This window comes from Zeus faber (genome assembly GCF_960531495.2).
Source record: "Zeus faber genome assembly, chromosome: 21".
Classification (NCBI taxonomy): domain Eukaryota; kingdom Metazoa; phylum Chordata; class Actinopteri; order Zeiformes; family Zeidae; genus Zeus; species Zeus faber.
The window spans coordinates 20449771-20465922 of record NC_137208.1 but is presented as its reverse complement, the minus strand read 5'-3'; the positions used below and the strand labels follow the sequence as shown (position 1 = coordinate 20465922).

General features: G+C 44.2%; 1 protein-coding gene across 4 annotated transcripts; it reads right to left on the bottom strand.

Moving 5' to 3' along the window:
* Positions 1-1738: 1738 nt before the first annotated feature.
* Positions 1739-15911, bottom strand: msrb3 (methionine sulfoxide reductase B3). 4 transcript variants are annotated; one of them, XM_080022114.1, is made up of 7 exons: positions 15768-15882; positions 10524-10764; positions 8358-8466; positions 7894-7971; positions 7297-7325; positions 4362-4459; positions 1739-3019 (listed from the first exon to the last, which is right to left on the bottom strand). In XM_080022114.1, exons 2-7 carry the CDS (start codon positions 10597-10599, stop codon positions 2807-2809), a joined length of 603 nt encoding a protein of 200 aa, XP_079878240.1. In that variant the 5' UTR covers positions 10600-10764; positions 15768-15882; the 3' UTR covers positions 1739-2806. The 4 variants fall into 4 exon arrangements, with proteins under 4 accessions (XP_079878240.1, XP_079878239.1, XP_079878241.1 ...); XM_080022113.1 differs by lacking the exon at positions 10524-10764 and adding an exon at positions 12171-12322 and having other exon boundaries at positions 15768-15868; XM_080022115.1 differs by lacking the exon at positions 15768-15882 and adding an exon at positions 12171-12291.
* Between the last annotated feature and the right edge of the window lie 241 nt (positions 15912-16152).

Sequence of the window (16152 nt, the reverse complement as noted above, 5' to 3'; positions counted from 1 at the left end):
TCGACAATGTCCATTTTCATATTAAAAATCCCTGTTGAGAAGCAAATCACATTTTTCCAGATATTATTCCCTCTTAATATTTGAGACCCATTTGTGAGATGAGACATAAATCCTCTGGATCCTTCATTCCGACTGCAAGACTGGATCACTATTTGACAATAACCTAAATGAATGACGACACAATATCACTGAAATACATACAATACATGTGAATTGTGGCCCAATACGAGGAGGCCTGAAATAGTATTATGGTGACTGCTGTTGTTATTGCTGGGATTTATTATTTTCTTGGCGTTCTAAGGGCTAAAGGTATCTAAAACACGACAGCCGCAGTACGCACAGACGCGATTTATGTCTCGTTAGGACAGGGACAGTTCAATCATCTTGTTGTTCGGGTTTGATCAATATCGATGCACATTTGGCGCAGAAATGAGCGGAGAAACTTGTCTGAATTTCACCAGACGCAGGAGACCATTTCATTCGTTTCAGGAGCGGCCCGCTTTGTGACATCATCCAAAGTTATACAAGTTCAAGCTTCGGCTCTCTGAACTCAGTCGCATCCAGCGACTTGCGTCTTTACTTATTTTCCAAAACTGAAGACGTAAACTTTAATTCCCCCTTACCTTATGTTGGCGCTGCGCGGTAGCAGACGGCCCAATGTTGTAATAATCCATCCACCGATGGCGATGCGCCGCGTTCCGTCAGCTCTGCTTATGCCAATATTTCATGACACTGCTTTACGTGACCTGCGCGCGTATGGGAAGTGTAAACAAAGATGCCGGAATGCGGCATTATGTGAAATCACTCATTGGATGGATTATTTCAACGTTTGGCTGTCTGCTACCGCACAGCAGCAATATGTGAGGTGAATTAAAGTTTACACTACACAGGGTTTAAGACGGCCGTTTGTCATCCTTGACGTTCCTATTCGGGCCTGACGCTGGAAATTTGTCGACCGTGACAAAGTCGGACTGAATTTGTGTAGTCTGATCCCGACATTACAGAAATTTGGAAAAATACCTACCTAACCTGACTAAACTGGACCCTGTGTTTTTCTGCCTGCAGCTATATTTTTTCGTTTTTAAACTAGAGTTTGGAGTTCTAGACTAGTTTATTATAAAACATGCTATATAGGTGAATGTGAGCTGAATTACTTTGACACAGAACTTTTAATATTCAGAGGCCGATACCGTGGTATGTATTGATGTACATTTTACTAGCGTATAAAAGGAGGCTCATGCTCTTACCACCGCCCTCTCCATGGCCACGTGTGCCTCAACGGGACGTTGCGCAGACAGAACAGTATGCACCCGACATGTAATAAAGCGTCTGCAGGCCGAGCGGAGGTCTGCTGACCCGCCCGTGACTCCTCTTTAAAAACAACTCTCTCCAAAACTTTTACTGCCGTCTGTACATCTGCCGGCACGACGGAGAGCGAGCGAGAGAGAAGAAAAAAAGAAAAAGTAAAACGTTTGGGCATTATGGTTGTTTTTTTTTATCCCCCCCTCGGTTGTAGAACGCAGGGGGATCCTCCTTTGTTGTGGAAATGCCGTCCAGAGATCAATAAAGCATTGCGGTGTGGACAGCTAAATGGAGAGATGGCGGGAAGGACATTCCCCGGCGCCAACGCGGGTTTTTTTTGTTTTCCTTTTGTTTTAAGATCAACCAAACAAGGAAGGATTTAACGTCATCCAGCAGTACTTGAGAAATTCTAAATATTCAAAATGGATACTGAAAATTGTGTCTGGATTCATTTTTATTAATGCAATTGAAGCGGTTTGTGTTACACCATTTGTTTGAATCAAAACTTCATAAGAACAAGGAACAAAATAAAAATAAATTAAAATTTAAAAAAAAAAAAAAAAAAAAAAAACCACACGCTAAAGCAACAAAAGAAGAAAGAGCTAAAAGAATGGGGGTGCCGTGTCACGGCTCCAGATTATATATGACGGTTGCATTTTATTTTAAAGGACGCCCCGCTCTCCATACTGCATAGTGTTTTCCCTTCCACCACACTTTCAATATCAAATAACACTTCAAAAATATTTTACATTGCTCTGAAACGCTACACTCAAATAACTCCTGCAGAGTAAAAGGCTTCCACCTCGTGCCCCCTTATAAAATAGCTAAACGTTTATTATCAAAACCCCTTGTGTGTGTGTGTGTGTGTGTGTGTATATATATATATATATATATATATATTTTTTTTTTTTTTTTTTTTTTCTTTCTTCTTACACACATTCTAACAGCATAACATGATGTTCAAAGCATCAGCTCAAATTCAGTGACAGCATCTTGTAACATTAAGGCAGTACATCTCAGGTGACTGGGACCGTCGCCCGCCACAGCTACGCAACGTTGCATAATAAATAAGGCCTGTGAATATTTGGTCTGTGTTACGGTGATGATCAGCCAATGAAGGCTTTGAATGGATCCTTCCTTTAGCCTTTCAGGTAGGGCCGGGCAGTAAATTCATAGTATCCACAGAAAAGGCTGCCCCAAATCATTTGCCCCATTGGGCTGCATTGAAACTCTATTATCCATATCCTATCCTTTAATGTGAATTTAGAATATATAAGTAGGTGTAGGTGTCATATAGAAATATATAGTAGGGTGACAGAGAAATATGTGATTGAGATAATAACCTTTTTTTAGCGGCCTGTCCGACATATGACATCAATCTACTGAATAAGGAGACAAATTATTTTGTTGGAGCAGGGTAGTTTGTCCAAAATAACTAGGAGGCTTCCCACCTTTTAGCCTGAGTCTCTGATCGTGAGTAACTTCCTAGTTGGATAGTCTGGTTTCAAAGCTCGGTCTTCACCCCGCCGCCCCCGGCAGCGCCCCCGGCAGCGCCCCCACCAGCGCCCCCACCAGCGCCCCCACCAGCGCCCCCGGCGGGTGGGCCAGCGGTGCCGGCCCCCTGGCCCTGGAAGCCCAGCGAGGCAGAGTTGATGCAGTAGCGCTTCCCCGTCGGGCGTGGCCCATCGTCAAACAGGTGACCCAGATGGGCGCCGCACTGGGGATGAGTCAAGGAGCAAATTAAATCATCTATATGCATGCGATTCCAAGTCTAGAATTGTCGGGGCCTCATTGGCCTCGATGAAAACTCACGTCAGCTCATGCAGAGAGTAGAAAAAACAACATTTGAAAGCCGAGCGTTTAGTGCGGTCGGAAGCCTGAGCGTTTTGTTGACAGCTTTTAGTTTGTCATTAGTTTACCTCATTATTTGACACTTTGGCCACGTCTAATATGAACATCCAACACTGTAACATTATATATACACACCTGTATGACAGAATCCCCTTTAATTTAAAATTAACTAGTGCAAGCCCGTTCAAAATATCCTTGTTGGAAACGGGTTGCACTGTGGATGTAAGTGACTAAGTCGCAGAGCCTTGAAGCCCCGCCTTAGCAGAGAGCTGAGCTGCTCGCTGTTTATTAAATATTACACGTGTCCGAACTGCACCAAACTCGACACTGCACGTCCTCAGGTCCCCAGCAATACACCCGCCAAGCGTGAAGTAGATCAGATGAATGGTTGTCCAGATAGTCGAAGGTCATACAGACAGAGATTCCTTCCTTTATAGTTGGTCTCGGACTTTCTAGTCGAGAACTAATCTAAGGTGATGAAGGACTAGTCAGCTCCTCCTGTCTGGTCAGGGTGCTGGTCTAAGTCCAGATCAACCATTTTCTCAATTGTCGAGGTCGACCTGGAGGCCCACATTCATTATCACAAACTCTGTATCCTCTTTTAAATCTCTTCTTAAGACTCACTTTCATCGTATGGCTTTTTCTTGACTGTTTGTATTTGTTGTACAATTTACATTATTTTATCTTATATCTTATTTCTCTGGATTTGAATTCCTTTTAATATTGTTTTATTATTGAAAATCACTTTGTAACTTGTTTTTGCCACATAAATAGTTATTATTAATACAAACAAACATGGCTCTGGCCAGGTTTAATTTATACGTTCACTTAGACCTAGATTAGCTCTAATCTTCGTTCTGGAAATCAAGATTTTTTTTTAAACCAAGACTTGCGGCTGTTGACTATTTCAAACCATGACTGAGAAAGGCTATTTCAGGTACTGCAGATTAAAAGTGTGATTTAGTCTTCGATTAGGCTTAATTTGTGTATACGAAACAGCCCGGATTAAACAGGAACCATAACGTTTCTCCTGGCCATTTGAGAAAAAGCAATTTTTATGTTTTTTGCGGCCATTGATACCTAGTAGATGACTGATGCAGCCTGCGGGGTGAGTTAGGAAAAGAGGTTCACATGAACAGACCACCGTTTTATTTAGGTTGACAGTGCAAGGCCACCCGGTGTAATAACCACATTTGAAACTGGTGTACCTGGCTGCAGGTGGTCTCCACTCTGTGCATCCCGTAGGAGAAGTCATCGGTCAGAGTGACGGACTCTTCCTTCACCAAGTCAGAGAAAGAGGGCCAGCCTGGAGAAACAGAGATGTGGACCAGCGTGAGCCATGTTTACCTGTGCAACACAGCGATAGTGTAAGGAAGGTGTTCAACGTGCAGTCTAAGCCGAACTAACCTAGTCCAAGGTAATGGGCTGGGATGTTTTTGTGTCGTTGAGGACCTTGCATTGTGTTTTAAGGGCAGGGGTTTTGTTTGTGCCGGAGAGGAAATGGGCCGGTTGTTTACATTTTAATGTCGTTTTGAAATGATGACAGGCACACACATGTGCGTGGCGTTCTTTGAGTTAATGTGCATGTGTGTATGGAGAACGGGGGGGATTCCCCAGTGTTCCCGAGCCACGGGTCTCTGAGACAAGTTTGGCTTTATGTACGGCTGCCAAACCCAGGGCTGCATACTATTTAGGGGGGTCGGCGGGTGGTTGTACTACATTCCAGAAAGGCACTTTCCTCTCTTTCTCTCTCTTTTTTAAAGGAGAACCCAGCCTACCTTGTAATTGAGGAGGGGTGTCTAACAGGGAAATTGTTAAACCCAAAACACATTTCCATGGGGCTGAAACAAGACCGAGTCTATGGGACCGGCGCTGATTCAACCAGCTCAGAATCTAGAGGCAGAGGGTGCCCCCTACTGGTCGCATTCCCATTACCTTCTTTCAAATACAACCGCTTCTGTGAGATCACCGCCTGCAAGGTCCCTTGTAAAAGAACAGTAGAGGTCAAATGAGCGTGGTAGCTCCTGGTGGCACTCTGCATGTCTTCCAAGGTGGGCTGGAGATGCTACTCTGATTCAAGCTCCCAGCAGGGATCCACACACTTCCACTTCAGGAAGGCATTCAAACCTCGTCACAGCACAACTCAGTTCTCACTGAAGTGCTTTGCCATGACATTTGACACACTTGCCATCAATCTATAGTCCTCATATCTATGATTCATCCTCACGGTTCCAGCACTCAGGTTTCTCAAGGCTTTTCAATCCAACAAGTCAGTACTTCAGTACTGGTGTCTTGAGTGTGTGGCTGTGTCAATTGTAACACACACCATAACCATTCCAAGATGCAGACAGTGTGGACTTCATGAAACGGTTGAAGAGCCCCCCCCCCCCCTTTTTTTTCCCTCTTTTAAGGCTCCCGTCATTCAATTTCACATCCTGCTTTTGCCCCTTATTTGTTCTCCAAACAGAACATGGGGCCCTGTAAAGTCATTGAACTTCACCTACTGCCGACATCCTGGAAAACAGTGAGAAACTAAGTAGATTCTCACCAACACTATGAGCTGCCATCAGTAATGGAGAGCGAAAGTTAAAAATTGCGACAGCTCAGACCAAAGTTTTGAGGCGGAGGATTTGTAAGACTGGCTCATCAGACTTGCTCAGTGGCAGAGATTGGGAGTAGTATTTGGTTCCTTCAGGAGATCGGCGGTGAGGAAAATACGTGCCTCGTGGCTCTCTGTTGTGCAACAAGCCCACCCTGTCCATACCATCATTCATCCATTAGGAGAGAGAGGAAAAAAACCAAAAAAACCCCCAAAAAAAACAGTTCACCTCTTGCTCTCCACCAGCCTTGGGAGGGAACGTCTGGTCATAGCTACAGAGCTGTGAAATTCCTCTCCAACATTTGAAAATGCTCATGGGAATACAGGAATGCCCCATAAGTCTAAAAGAAGAGAGTCCCGGCAGATCAGTACAGCGCTGATCCATCGGAAGTTTCATCAATGGGCAGCAGGTTTTTACTATTAAGCGCCACACTCGACAGGGGGTTCCCTTCTGGCTTTTAATTTTAAAAGAAATGGCTCACGTTAAAAGGTGTTGTCTTGTATAGATACATGAGTCGTTTTTAAAAGATCATATAGACCCCACAAATTCAGGTTCGCCTTGGTGGAAGACAACCTCGTACTCTTAAGTAAGATTAGGAATTGAGTGGAATTGGTTGCTCAAGTAAGTATCTGTAAGGATCTGTTTCAATACACTAACAGTCAAAAGAATTCCACCACGAGGGAACAAGGTTAATGTTTAATTGAGAGCTCAAGCAAGGGGTTTCAGTGCTTTGGGGTGCCGTTTTCACGGCGTTAAATGACTATTAAATATTCAAATGCACCTGATAAACGATAGACAGAATCGTTTCAACCATATACTTGGTAAAAGTACAATTACATGTAACTCATTCCAAAGGACTTTGCTAGTGTCCAAAATTCGACCTGCCGTGAGTTGCAAGGGGCCCCACTTTCACCCGACTCCTTCAAAAAAAAACTCTTGGATACATTTCTTCATCATGACATTACAGCCCCTTTCTTCTCTTTAACTCATGTTGTAATTGCAGCCCGAGATGTATAGCGGCCGAAAAAGGTAATCACAATTAGAAAAACTCCGGGGAATTCCTGGGGATTAGCGGTGACAGAATCCACATGGTTACAGACAATAACTTCATGGTGGAGGCGAGATAGTGTTCATTAAAACGACTCTCTGGAAATATTTTAATCTCCTGAAGTCAGATATTTCCCCTCTGAGGTGTAATTCACAAAGATTAATGACCATGAAGGGCCGGCAGTTTTTTCGCTCTCTTCCTGGAAGCCGAACGAGCGGAGCCTCTTCTTCGCATTCAACCGTAAGGAGAGGTCAAATTTATCTGGCTCTCTGGTGTTAAACAACCTGTTTTACAAAAAAAAAAAAAAAAAAAAAAAAAAACTTCAACAGGACCGACTCTACACTCTAATCTACGGCTTGTGTTGACGGATGACCTTCACTATGTATTGCAAGTGGCATCTGGCAAAGTTTTGTGCGTTGAAAAATTGACACTTGGTACACATAGCGCTGAATAGACAGTTAATACATTATGCAACACCTCCTCACTTGTGCTTACCTGATCCGGAGTCAAATTTGGTTTTTGATCTGCAAAAGGAAGAAATGGCAAAAACAAGATAAGATACCACTTTATTAACTCCCTGAAACTCAGGTGTAGAGATAGAGCAGTGGGGGAGGTTACCAACACCCTGCAGACCAGATACAAGCCTTATTTGATAAAGACATTAAGGAGGTAGTCTAGGTGCTCTTGTAGTGTGCTGGGGGGGGGAGTTAAGGAACATTTGGCAAGATATGGGCCTAGCTTGGGCTGTAAATTCAGGCCCCTTTGAAGCTCTCCAATGAGCTGTGGGAAAACAGCGACCCGGTAATCGCTCCCGAGATGGGTCTGACGTGCTGTCAGGTAGCATTAATCTTTGTGGTTCTCTTGTCGGGTAGGGCCACGGTCGGCCATGCCGCACCGTTCGGAAACCTCTCTTGAACCAATTAAAGGGAAAGAGTGCGGGGCAGGGAAGCGGAGGGTGGGGTGGGAGGTGAGTCAGAGCTCTGCTGATAAAAACTCATACCCATTGCACTTGTAGGAAACGGGAGTACAGCACCCACACGCACGTGCCTAGGTCCGCAAGGCCTAGTCGAAAAAGCAAATGTTGGGACTTACTTGAAGAGCGGAGAACCGCAGACGACACAGGTGTAGGTCCCCTCCTCTTTGTGGTCTGTGAAATCTCCTCTGAATGCACTAGGGAGGGGAATCAATAGTTGCCAGTTAGCAAGACACACCCACTAAAATGCTCAAAGGAAGCAGCATTTCAATTTCACCCGCCGTAGGGTTAACTACAGGATGTAAATCTCTATTTCTTGGCCAACAGCCATAGCCAGCTATTGGGCATTTCCGACTTTGCCGCATGTGGTACAATGGGCAGGGGTTACAGTAAATCAATTGCTTTTAATTTTCTCACATCCTTTTTGTTTTCGTCAGGATTGCTTGTTGACTACATTACTCTGAGCTCCGTGGGGTCTCATTCACAAACTCTCAAATCAAACTGCGGTTTTCTCATTCCGAAGACACTCACTCAAGGCAACTTCCGCACTCAGGTAAAAGTGGGCAGGGAGTTGGACGCCTACCTCTCGGTGCCTCTCTCCTGTGTGACGTGGTACTGCATGGGTGTGAGGCGCTTCTTCAACTCCTCCTGGGAGAAAGACACCGGCCAGGTCTTCTTGGTCCGACATGCTCCTGCAGCGTGAGACAAAATTCGGCGTCAGCGACTGTTTCTGCAATGTTGAATGAGGGACACCTCCTCCATCCCTGCTCAACGGCACAGTCTCAGTTAATTTGACTTGTTCTAGTTTGCGTGATGAAGCTTCTTTGCTCGCGGTAAATAATGTTAGTTGTGAAAAAAGTTTGAAACTAAAATAACAATTTAAAAGCGTGATTGGACATTCAAAGTAAGCCTGTTACCTTGAATCTCAAAAGTGGAATATTTATCGAATTAAGTTGATTGGTCTTCATCACTGATAGGGATTCATCTTTTACTCACGTTAAGGTGAGAGGCCCAACCTAAAGATGTGGGGGGGGGTCCACTTTTGATTCAGCAGTTTGACCCAAAATAGATTGTTTTTGGGTAGGACTTCTGGGTAGGCTGTACAGCAACCCATAGACGGTCATATGCCGGTTGGGGGGGGGGGGCGCGCTGCTCTCGAACAGACTCCCCGAAAAAATTGAAACCATGTGAATGGAGCGAATAATTGGGGTGGGGGGGGAGCGGGGGTGTCTTCACCAGTGAATGGAGTCTATTGAATGATTACAATCTGTCCCATGGGTAGAAAGTAAAAAATGTTGACACTCAAGGGGGTTGAATAATTAAGGTGAGGGGGGGTGAATGGAATGGTTATATCTTTGTTTAGCTATATTGGTTCATTTGGGTACAAACTCAGACACGCAAAAAAAAAAAAACAGGGACATCGGGGGTGGGGCTCTCCAGACTTCATGGGGGTCCCTAAAGCGACGCTCACTGGTGGAATGCGGCCCCCACCACTTCACTCAGGCGAGAAATTATTTGGATTTGCCTGACTTTGAGGTCACCCTCTGAATTAACACATTTTTTCCGACATCCTGGTTTTTCAATGCCCCCCCTCCTCCTGGTGTAAATATTGTTTTCCAAATTGTAAGCAAAGGCTTGCCCTCCACTGGCTACTTCTGTGTATTTTAACCTCAGTCAGTCTCATGACTTTATTCCCCCTTTGTTCCCCTCAACTTCATGTGTTCCACTGAGGTGCTATTGGCGGATCCAGTAAGTGAATTAGTAGAGAGACTCCACATCAAAAGGCTGTCCAGTATTTTTAAAGGAAAACTCAGGTATGATTTTTTATTTTTTTTTTGTTGAGTTTTCCATCATTGGAAGTTAACAAGAGGGATTGATCAAAATATTTTAATTTGATCAAGTATTATGAGATAATAACTTCAGCCGAATGCCGCACGCCGAGGCAATGGCGTGTCGGTGTATTGCAACTGAGTTTGGGGAGTTTTCCTTTAAGCATTGGAGACAAATAAAATAAATGGATGTGGTGTGCTTAAGGGTCGGTCTACATTTATTGGCGTCTGAGACACAAAGTGACGGCAGTAACGCAAACTCAGTAGCTAGTAGGGTACAGTCTATCAAATACTAAACAAACAAACAAAAAAAATGCTTGCGGTAAAGACAGCAGATGAATGAATCAGACTTCTGGACCTATATGCTATAAAACAAAGGCAAAAAGTAAAGAAATCATCATTCCCAATCAGACAAGGGACATTAGTAAAGCTACAGCAGCGTTAAACCAAAACCACACAGTGCATGCACACTGGAAGGGAGGCAAGTGGAAGTTAATGTCGTTATTCCAAAAGCTGTACACTGTAGTGTTAAAGCGTAGCAAAATGTGGGCCGAGGGCTGACCGTGGCTGAAAAGAAAAAAACACCACACACATTCGGGGCAGCCGCAGTCAACTCATCCCTGCTTCTCCTGCAGCCTTTTCTAAGTTTAGGGGGGAGGGAGGAGCTGTATGTTTAAGATTCTCCCACCACCGTTTCAATGTGGAATTTACCCTAAACGCCCCATCACCCAGACACGCAAACCACACTTGGATCCCACCCAAGAAAAATAAAAGTATTAAAATTAGCTTTTTTTTGTACGTGTTTCAACACCAAAGCAACCTCGCTCGACAAAAATCACAAGCTGTTAAGAGCTGTAGGGAGGCAGGGGGAGGACCGAGAGAGCAGGGCAGGCAAGGTACACAGCACCCAGTCAGTGGACCTGAGGGAAGGCCGCAGGGCCGCAGAGTCACAGGCTGACTCTTGGATATCAGGTGCAGCAGGTTAAATCCAGACATGGCTGCTGATGGAGAGAGACAGAGAGAGAGAGACAGAGAGAGACAGAGAGAGAGAGAGAGAGAGAGAGAGAGATGGTCCAGAGGTTCGGCCGACCGCTAGAATGACCACCCCAGGCAGCGGGGAGGGGGAGAGGGGTGAGAGTGGAAAGAGAATGAAGGCTCAGGCTGAAAAATATGAGGGGGGGGGGGGGGGGGTAAAGGGAGAGAGACAACACAAAAGAGCACAAGTCAACATGTATGTCTGGGGTTAAGATGCGAGAGGATAGGTCGAGCGGGCCAACAGTATTATTGTAGGTGATTTTACACGACATGGATTTAGACAATAGATGCAATACATGGTAAAATATAGTATGACCATCACACCAAAATGCTTCAAAACAAAACAATCATTGATTGTTTGAGATATTTCATGAGAGATTTTTTGGGGCACTTTTTTCCTTTTTTAAAATCTTCACAGTACGATAACAGCTGGAAGGAGAGAAACAACAACCTTCAAGTTATCACCCGAATGTAAGGAGGAACTCGCGACCTCGGTCACCATGGCCTCGCAGGATACAACCCCCACTGCCAACCTTCAAACCCCACTAGGAAGTTCAACTTTCAGAGTGGAGGGCATAAAACGTCCACTGTTCTCTTCAGACTTTCCTGAAGACGGTTGAAGACTCTTTACAAACTGCATTTTCTCGAAGCAAGCTGAATGACCTTATTCACAACAATTCTAGACGAGCCCATTTATCCCCAAAGAAAATGTTTAAGAACAATTTTAAGATTGTTTTTCTTCCGCTGTGAAGAGAATGTAATGTACTGCCATCCTTTCTTCTCCACTCCCACTCCACAGCAGTGACTGTAGCACACACAAGCATCTAGAACACATTAGCCATGCGTTAGGTAGGAGGTGGCTGCCCTTGAGGTTACATCTACCTTCATGCTGAAATGGAAAACTTTAGTAGTTTGTTTGTTTGCTTGCTTTAATGAAAGGAAAGGCGCAATGTATTTCAAAAGTCCTCCTGGATTTCGATGACCCATTGCTGGAATTTATTAGTGCTATAAAAAGAAATTAAACTTTTAACTTTGCTGAGAACACCATGGTGGCCATGGTTGTACTGCAACCAATTTATTTGCCAAGTTACTATCACGCAATGGGAAAATCTTAACTGGAAGGAAGCAAGTGTGAAACTTAAGACAAGCACAGCAAGATAATACAAAAATACAGCCTAAATGTCTCTCAGCCAGGAAATATCAGATCTCCACTCACCAGATTGGCTTTTTGCAGTTAAACCGTGTGAATTTAGTGAATCGTGGATTGGCATATTGGTGTTAATTTGCTTATGCACCGACATTGAATTTATATTCCAGATGATGTACCATCACTTTTGAGTGGTGCCAGTTGGGCAATGAACTGACTGCAAACTGAAAGTGAAGGTTGGTTTTAAGAACTGTGTTGGCAAAGTGGTGAGGAGGATGGTCAGGAGGAGGATGGTCAGGAGGGGGATGGTCAGGAGGGGGATGGTCAGGAGGGGGATGGTCAGGAGGGGGATGGGTGTAGATTTCTTAGATTTTGGTTACTCTACCTATGAGAGTGGCAGACAGTGCACTGTGGTGAGGGGCCAAGGCTGGGGCCATGCAGGAACTTCTGCCCTGTTTGACAGCGTGCTGCACGGCCACACAAGCCAAACTTCTGAGGAAGGCGGCCATGGAACACGCGCACACAAACACTTTTAAGCTGAAAAGTGGTGAGAGAAAGAGAGAGAGAGGTGGGGGGGGCAGGAGGAATTGCATTATATTGCTAGACAGAGGTTGTTTATCGACACCAACAACTGGAGGAACGGAGCTGTGTTCTTGGAAGGAGCAGCCATCAAGTTGAGTCTTGGGCAGATGGAACTCTGTGGGTTTCCCTCAGTGGTAGCAAGCAGGGTTGTTTAAATGAAAGCTGGGATATCTGGGTCAATCCAGTTAGCCAAGTCGCCAACTGAGGCATCCTCAACATTTTAGGGGGAGTGAAAACCGATATTTAAGCCGTTCTTGGCTTTATACAAACTATATCTTGGAACCGAATGTGTACTGTGAAAGATGACATCATCTTTCACAGTACTGTTTTCAATTCACATCTTGAAAAACTCCCATTTTTGACTACAACATGAGTAGTGTATTTGTAGTGAATGTAGGCTGCTGCGTATGAGGGCTTTGTGTGAGGAATGAGGTCCATCTAGTGGTAAGACCTGTGACAGAGGTGCATGAAGGAAGGCAGAAAAAGAACCAAGAGGCAGGATTGCAAAGCCCCTCGAGACAGACGCTGTGATCAAATGTGAGAAGGAAGTTGTGATACGCAAGCGTATTGTTATTATTAATGATTTATTCACTGCTCTTCCCTTAAAAAAAAATAAAAGGGATATAACACACCTGTCACTGAGATCCACAGCTAAAAGATTAGGTTTGGTGCATTTCAGCACAGATCAAAGGCATTATAAATAAAAAGTTTAGCAGTCCAGAAAAAATTACAAAGAATAAAAATAATAAAAAAGGATAAAAATAAAAATGCAAATATATACAAATTGCCAAAAATACAAAACATAAATAGTCAGATATTTAACATATACAAATGCAATACTATGCAAAGCATAAATTATTGTAATGGTATATAGGTGGAAAATTATTAATTTTAATGTGAATGAATACTATCGGCTACAGTTTCATGCCATTTTGACAAGTAGAAGTACATGAGCCCAGTGACCGATATCAGAATCTAGTGTGCGTATCGCTGCATTGCTATCATTATTTGCGATATATTAGATAGTTAGATATTGATCAACAAATTGTTAAGCAAACAAGGAAATATGCAAGAAAGCAGGTTGGCTAGTAACAAAGGAGCAAACAATTATTTATAGACCTAAGAATGACAGGGCTGGCCTAATTTACCTTATTCATGGAAGGTTTATTTTGGCTAGAGGCCCAGTTTTAGTAATACACTTTCACTCTGTGGGAATTTCATTTATAGCATTACTTTATAATGTATTATTTATAAGGTGCTTTATGAGATTAATCTAATTTCTTCATTTACCCCGGTGGTGGATGCAGGGCCATCAGAGCAAGGGCCCTTCAGTTAGAGGACAATGTTGCATCCTACGAGCCCATCCTTTGGCAATCAATGAGTCTTATATCAAATATGGCTTCAAGAGATTTTTACGGATGAATAACTACAGTGGGCTGTGAGGCCGCAGACTTCCTCATGACATAGAAAAACATTGGTCTAAACCTTGTGGTCGTTAAAGGTGCAGTATGTAGAATTAAGTGGCATCTCGCGGACGTTGCAGATCACAACCGTGAAGAGTACCCCAGCCATGTAGATAAAAACGGCTCATTCTAATGTAACAAAAACACGGTTCTTATTTTCATGGGATTACAGACTAATTAAAACATACTTGTGAATATTAAATTCCATTCTGTAAAATATACACACTGCACCTTTAAATGTTTATTATAAGGATATACCAAAAAAAGAATTCATTCTCAAAATGACAACTTGTCCAATCAAAACAAGACAAATATAAAGCTATGGATGCGATAAGAAAGCGGTCCAGCCTAAACATTAGGGGGGCAGAGCTTGATGTTCCAAATTACTAACAAAATAAACATTTTCAGAAGCTAAAAAAAATCTGCTAATGTGCAACATACCTCACCAAATATAAATGCTTTAGCATTAAGGGCAAATTTGTTTCCCCATTGATTTCATGAACAATGAGCATGAAATAAAATATGTTTATCATTTATTAAACTACTTGCACTAACAGCCTTAGATCAATGTGCAGTATGCTGTGGTCACTGCCAAAATCTTGTTTTTTTTGTCGGAATGTGTAAGAAAGAGCTCCTCACACTCAGCATAATAGTACGGGCTACAGAGACTCGGCTTGTGGACGGTCTGTTGTAACAGATATCCATCGCTGGGAAGTAGAGGCAGAAAATCAAAATCCAACTATAAAGAGAAAACACGTAGCTATATTCAGCCAGAATAGCTTTTGTTATTTTTGCTGAACTAGGTGACACACATAGACCTAAATGAGGCTCCTGTTACAGAGTATTTGAATGGTCAGTTTTGATAAGATGGGGAAACTTTGGGTTTGAACATATTTTCATGCTCATCAGCCGATCATAACCTGACCATATAATAAAAATTAGCCGGACAAGCTGTCCTCCTTCCTCTGTGGAAGTCAGATCTTAACGTTTCTCATTGAAAATGCCTCAATCGCTGTAGTCGATAGAGCCTATGTCAATTCTAATAATATAATTTAACATGATAAGATTCGTTAGCGTCCTCTTTGGAAGGCAATGTTTAAATACAACACTGAATCGGAGAAGGCAGGAACAGCCCAGCTTCCAAAAAGCACATTATACACACATTTATTATTTCATACATTTAAAAAAAAAAAAGATATCTCTAAATGTGGTCCCAAGGTAGGGCTACCGACACAAATCTAATATCGCAATAGTTTTGATAAACACCTTTGACGACAGTCTGGGGAGAACATTCACACGATAAATATTTGACAAACAATCATTAGCAGTGTGGACACTCTGACGCAGCAGGGAGCGGTATCGGGTAGAACAGCTACGACACGCAACGCGCACAGTCCGACTTGCCTACAACAAGACTCCTGTACGTTGAGACTCGGGGCCCATGGGCTCCGTGAGTTTAGCCTCCGCGGGGAGCGAGTGGAGCGGCAATGTTGCACGTCACGACATCTGTATCACCGGCCGAGGCGAAAAGGCCCGTGAGGCTTGGTGGCGTCACGGGAACGAGGAGTGCGCCATATTGAAATTGAAGCGGAGCAGGTTTCCGCTACGGCGCGTCTATTCACGCCGCCCGTTGGCTGTCACAATACACCCGCTGACAGCGGTCTACGCTCACACCGGTTGACCATGTTGTCAGTGCTTCACACGCACACAGGCTGTGGGTAGCAAACCAATGTCGGGTCGGGTCATTTCGGTCGGACGGTGCTGAAAACAAGCCATTTCACACCGGACGGACACCGGGCGTGAAGTTCTCAAATTGGGTTTAAAACGACCACGGAGTGCGACGCGACACCACACTCGATTCTAACCAACAAGTAAAAACACACACACACACACACAGAACTCGGGCGTTTCAACCAAGGACCTCGGCGAAGACGCACCTGCGTGGAAAGCGGAGGTGAAAACAAGCAGCAGGCGAGTGAACGAGGCGACGAGGTGGAGGTGGTGGTGGTGGTGGTGGTGGTGGTGGTGGCTGCTGCTGCTGCTGCTGCCTCCCCGCTGCGGCATCGACCGTCAACACAGCGGCGGCGCCACAGCGACTGCGTGATTGTCAGCGGAGCGCGCGCGCGCGCGGTGCATTGTGGGAGACTCCTCTGCCCCAATCGTCTCCAAATATGAACAGGACCCCGAGGGGAGGCCCGCTCCGTGCCTGATTACATCCGCGCAGCTTTCCTCGGGTCGAGTTTTGTTTTTTGTTTTTTAGTTGACAGACTCGGACCCCCCCCCCCCCCCCTCAACATAACGTAGAGGAATTATGATTGCATG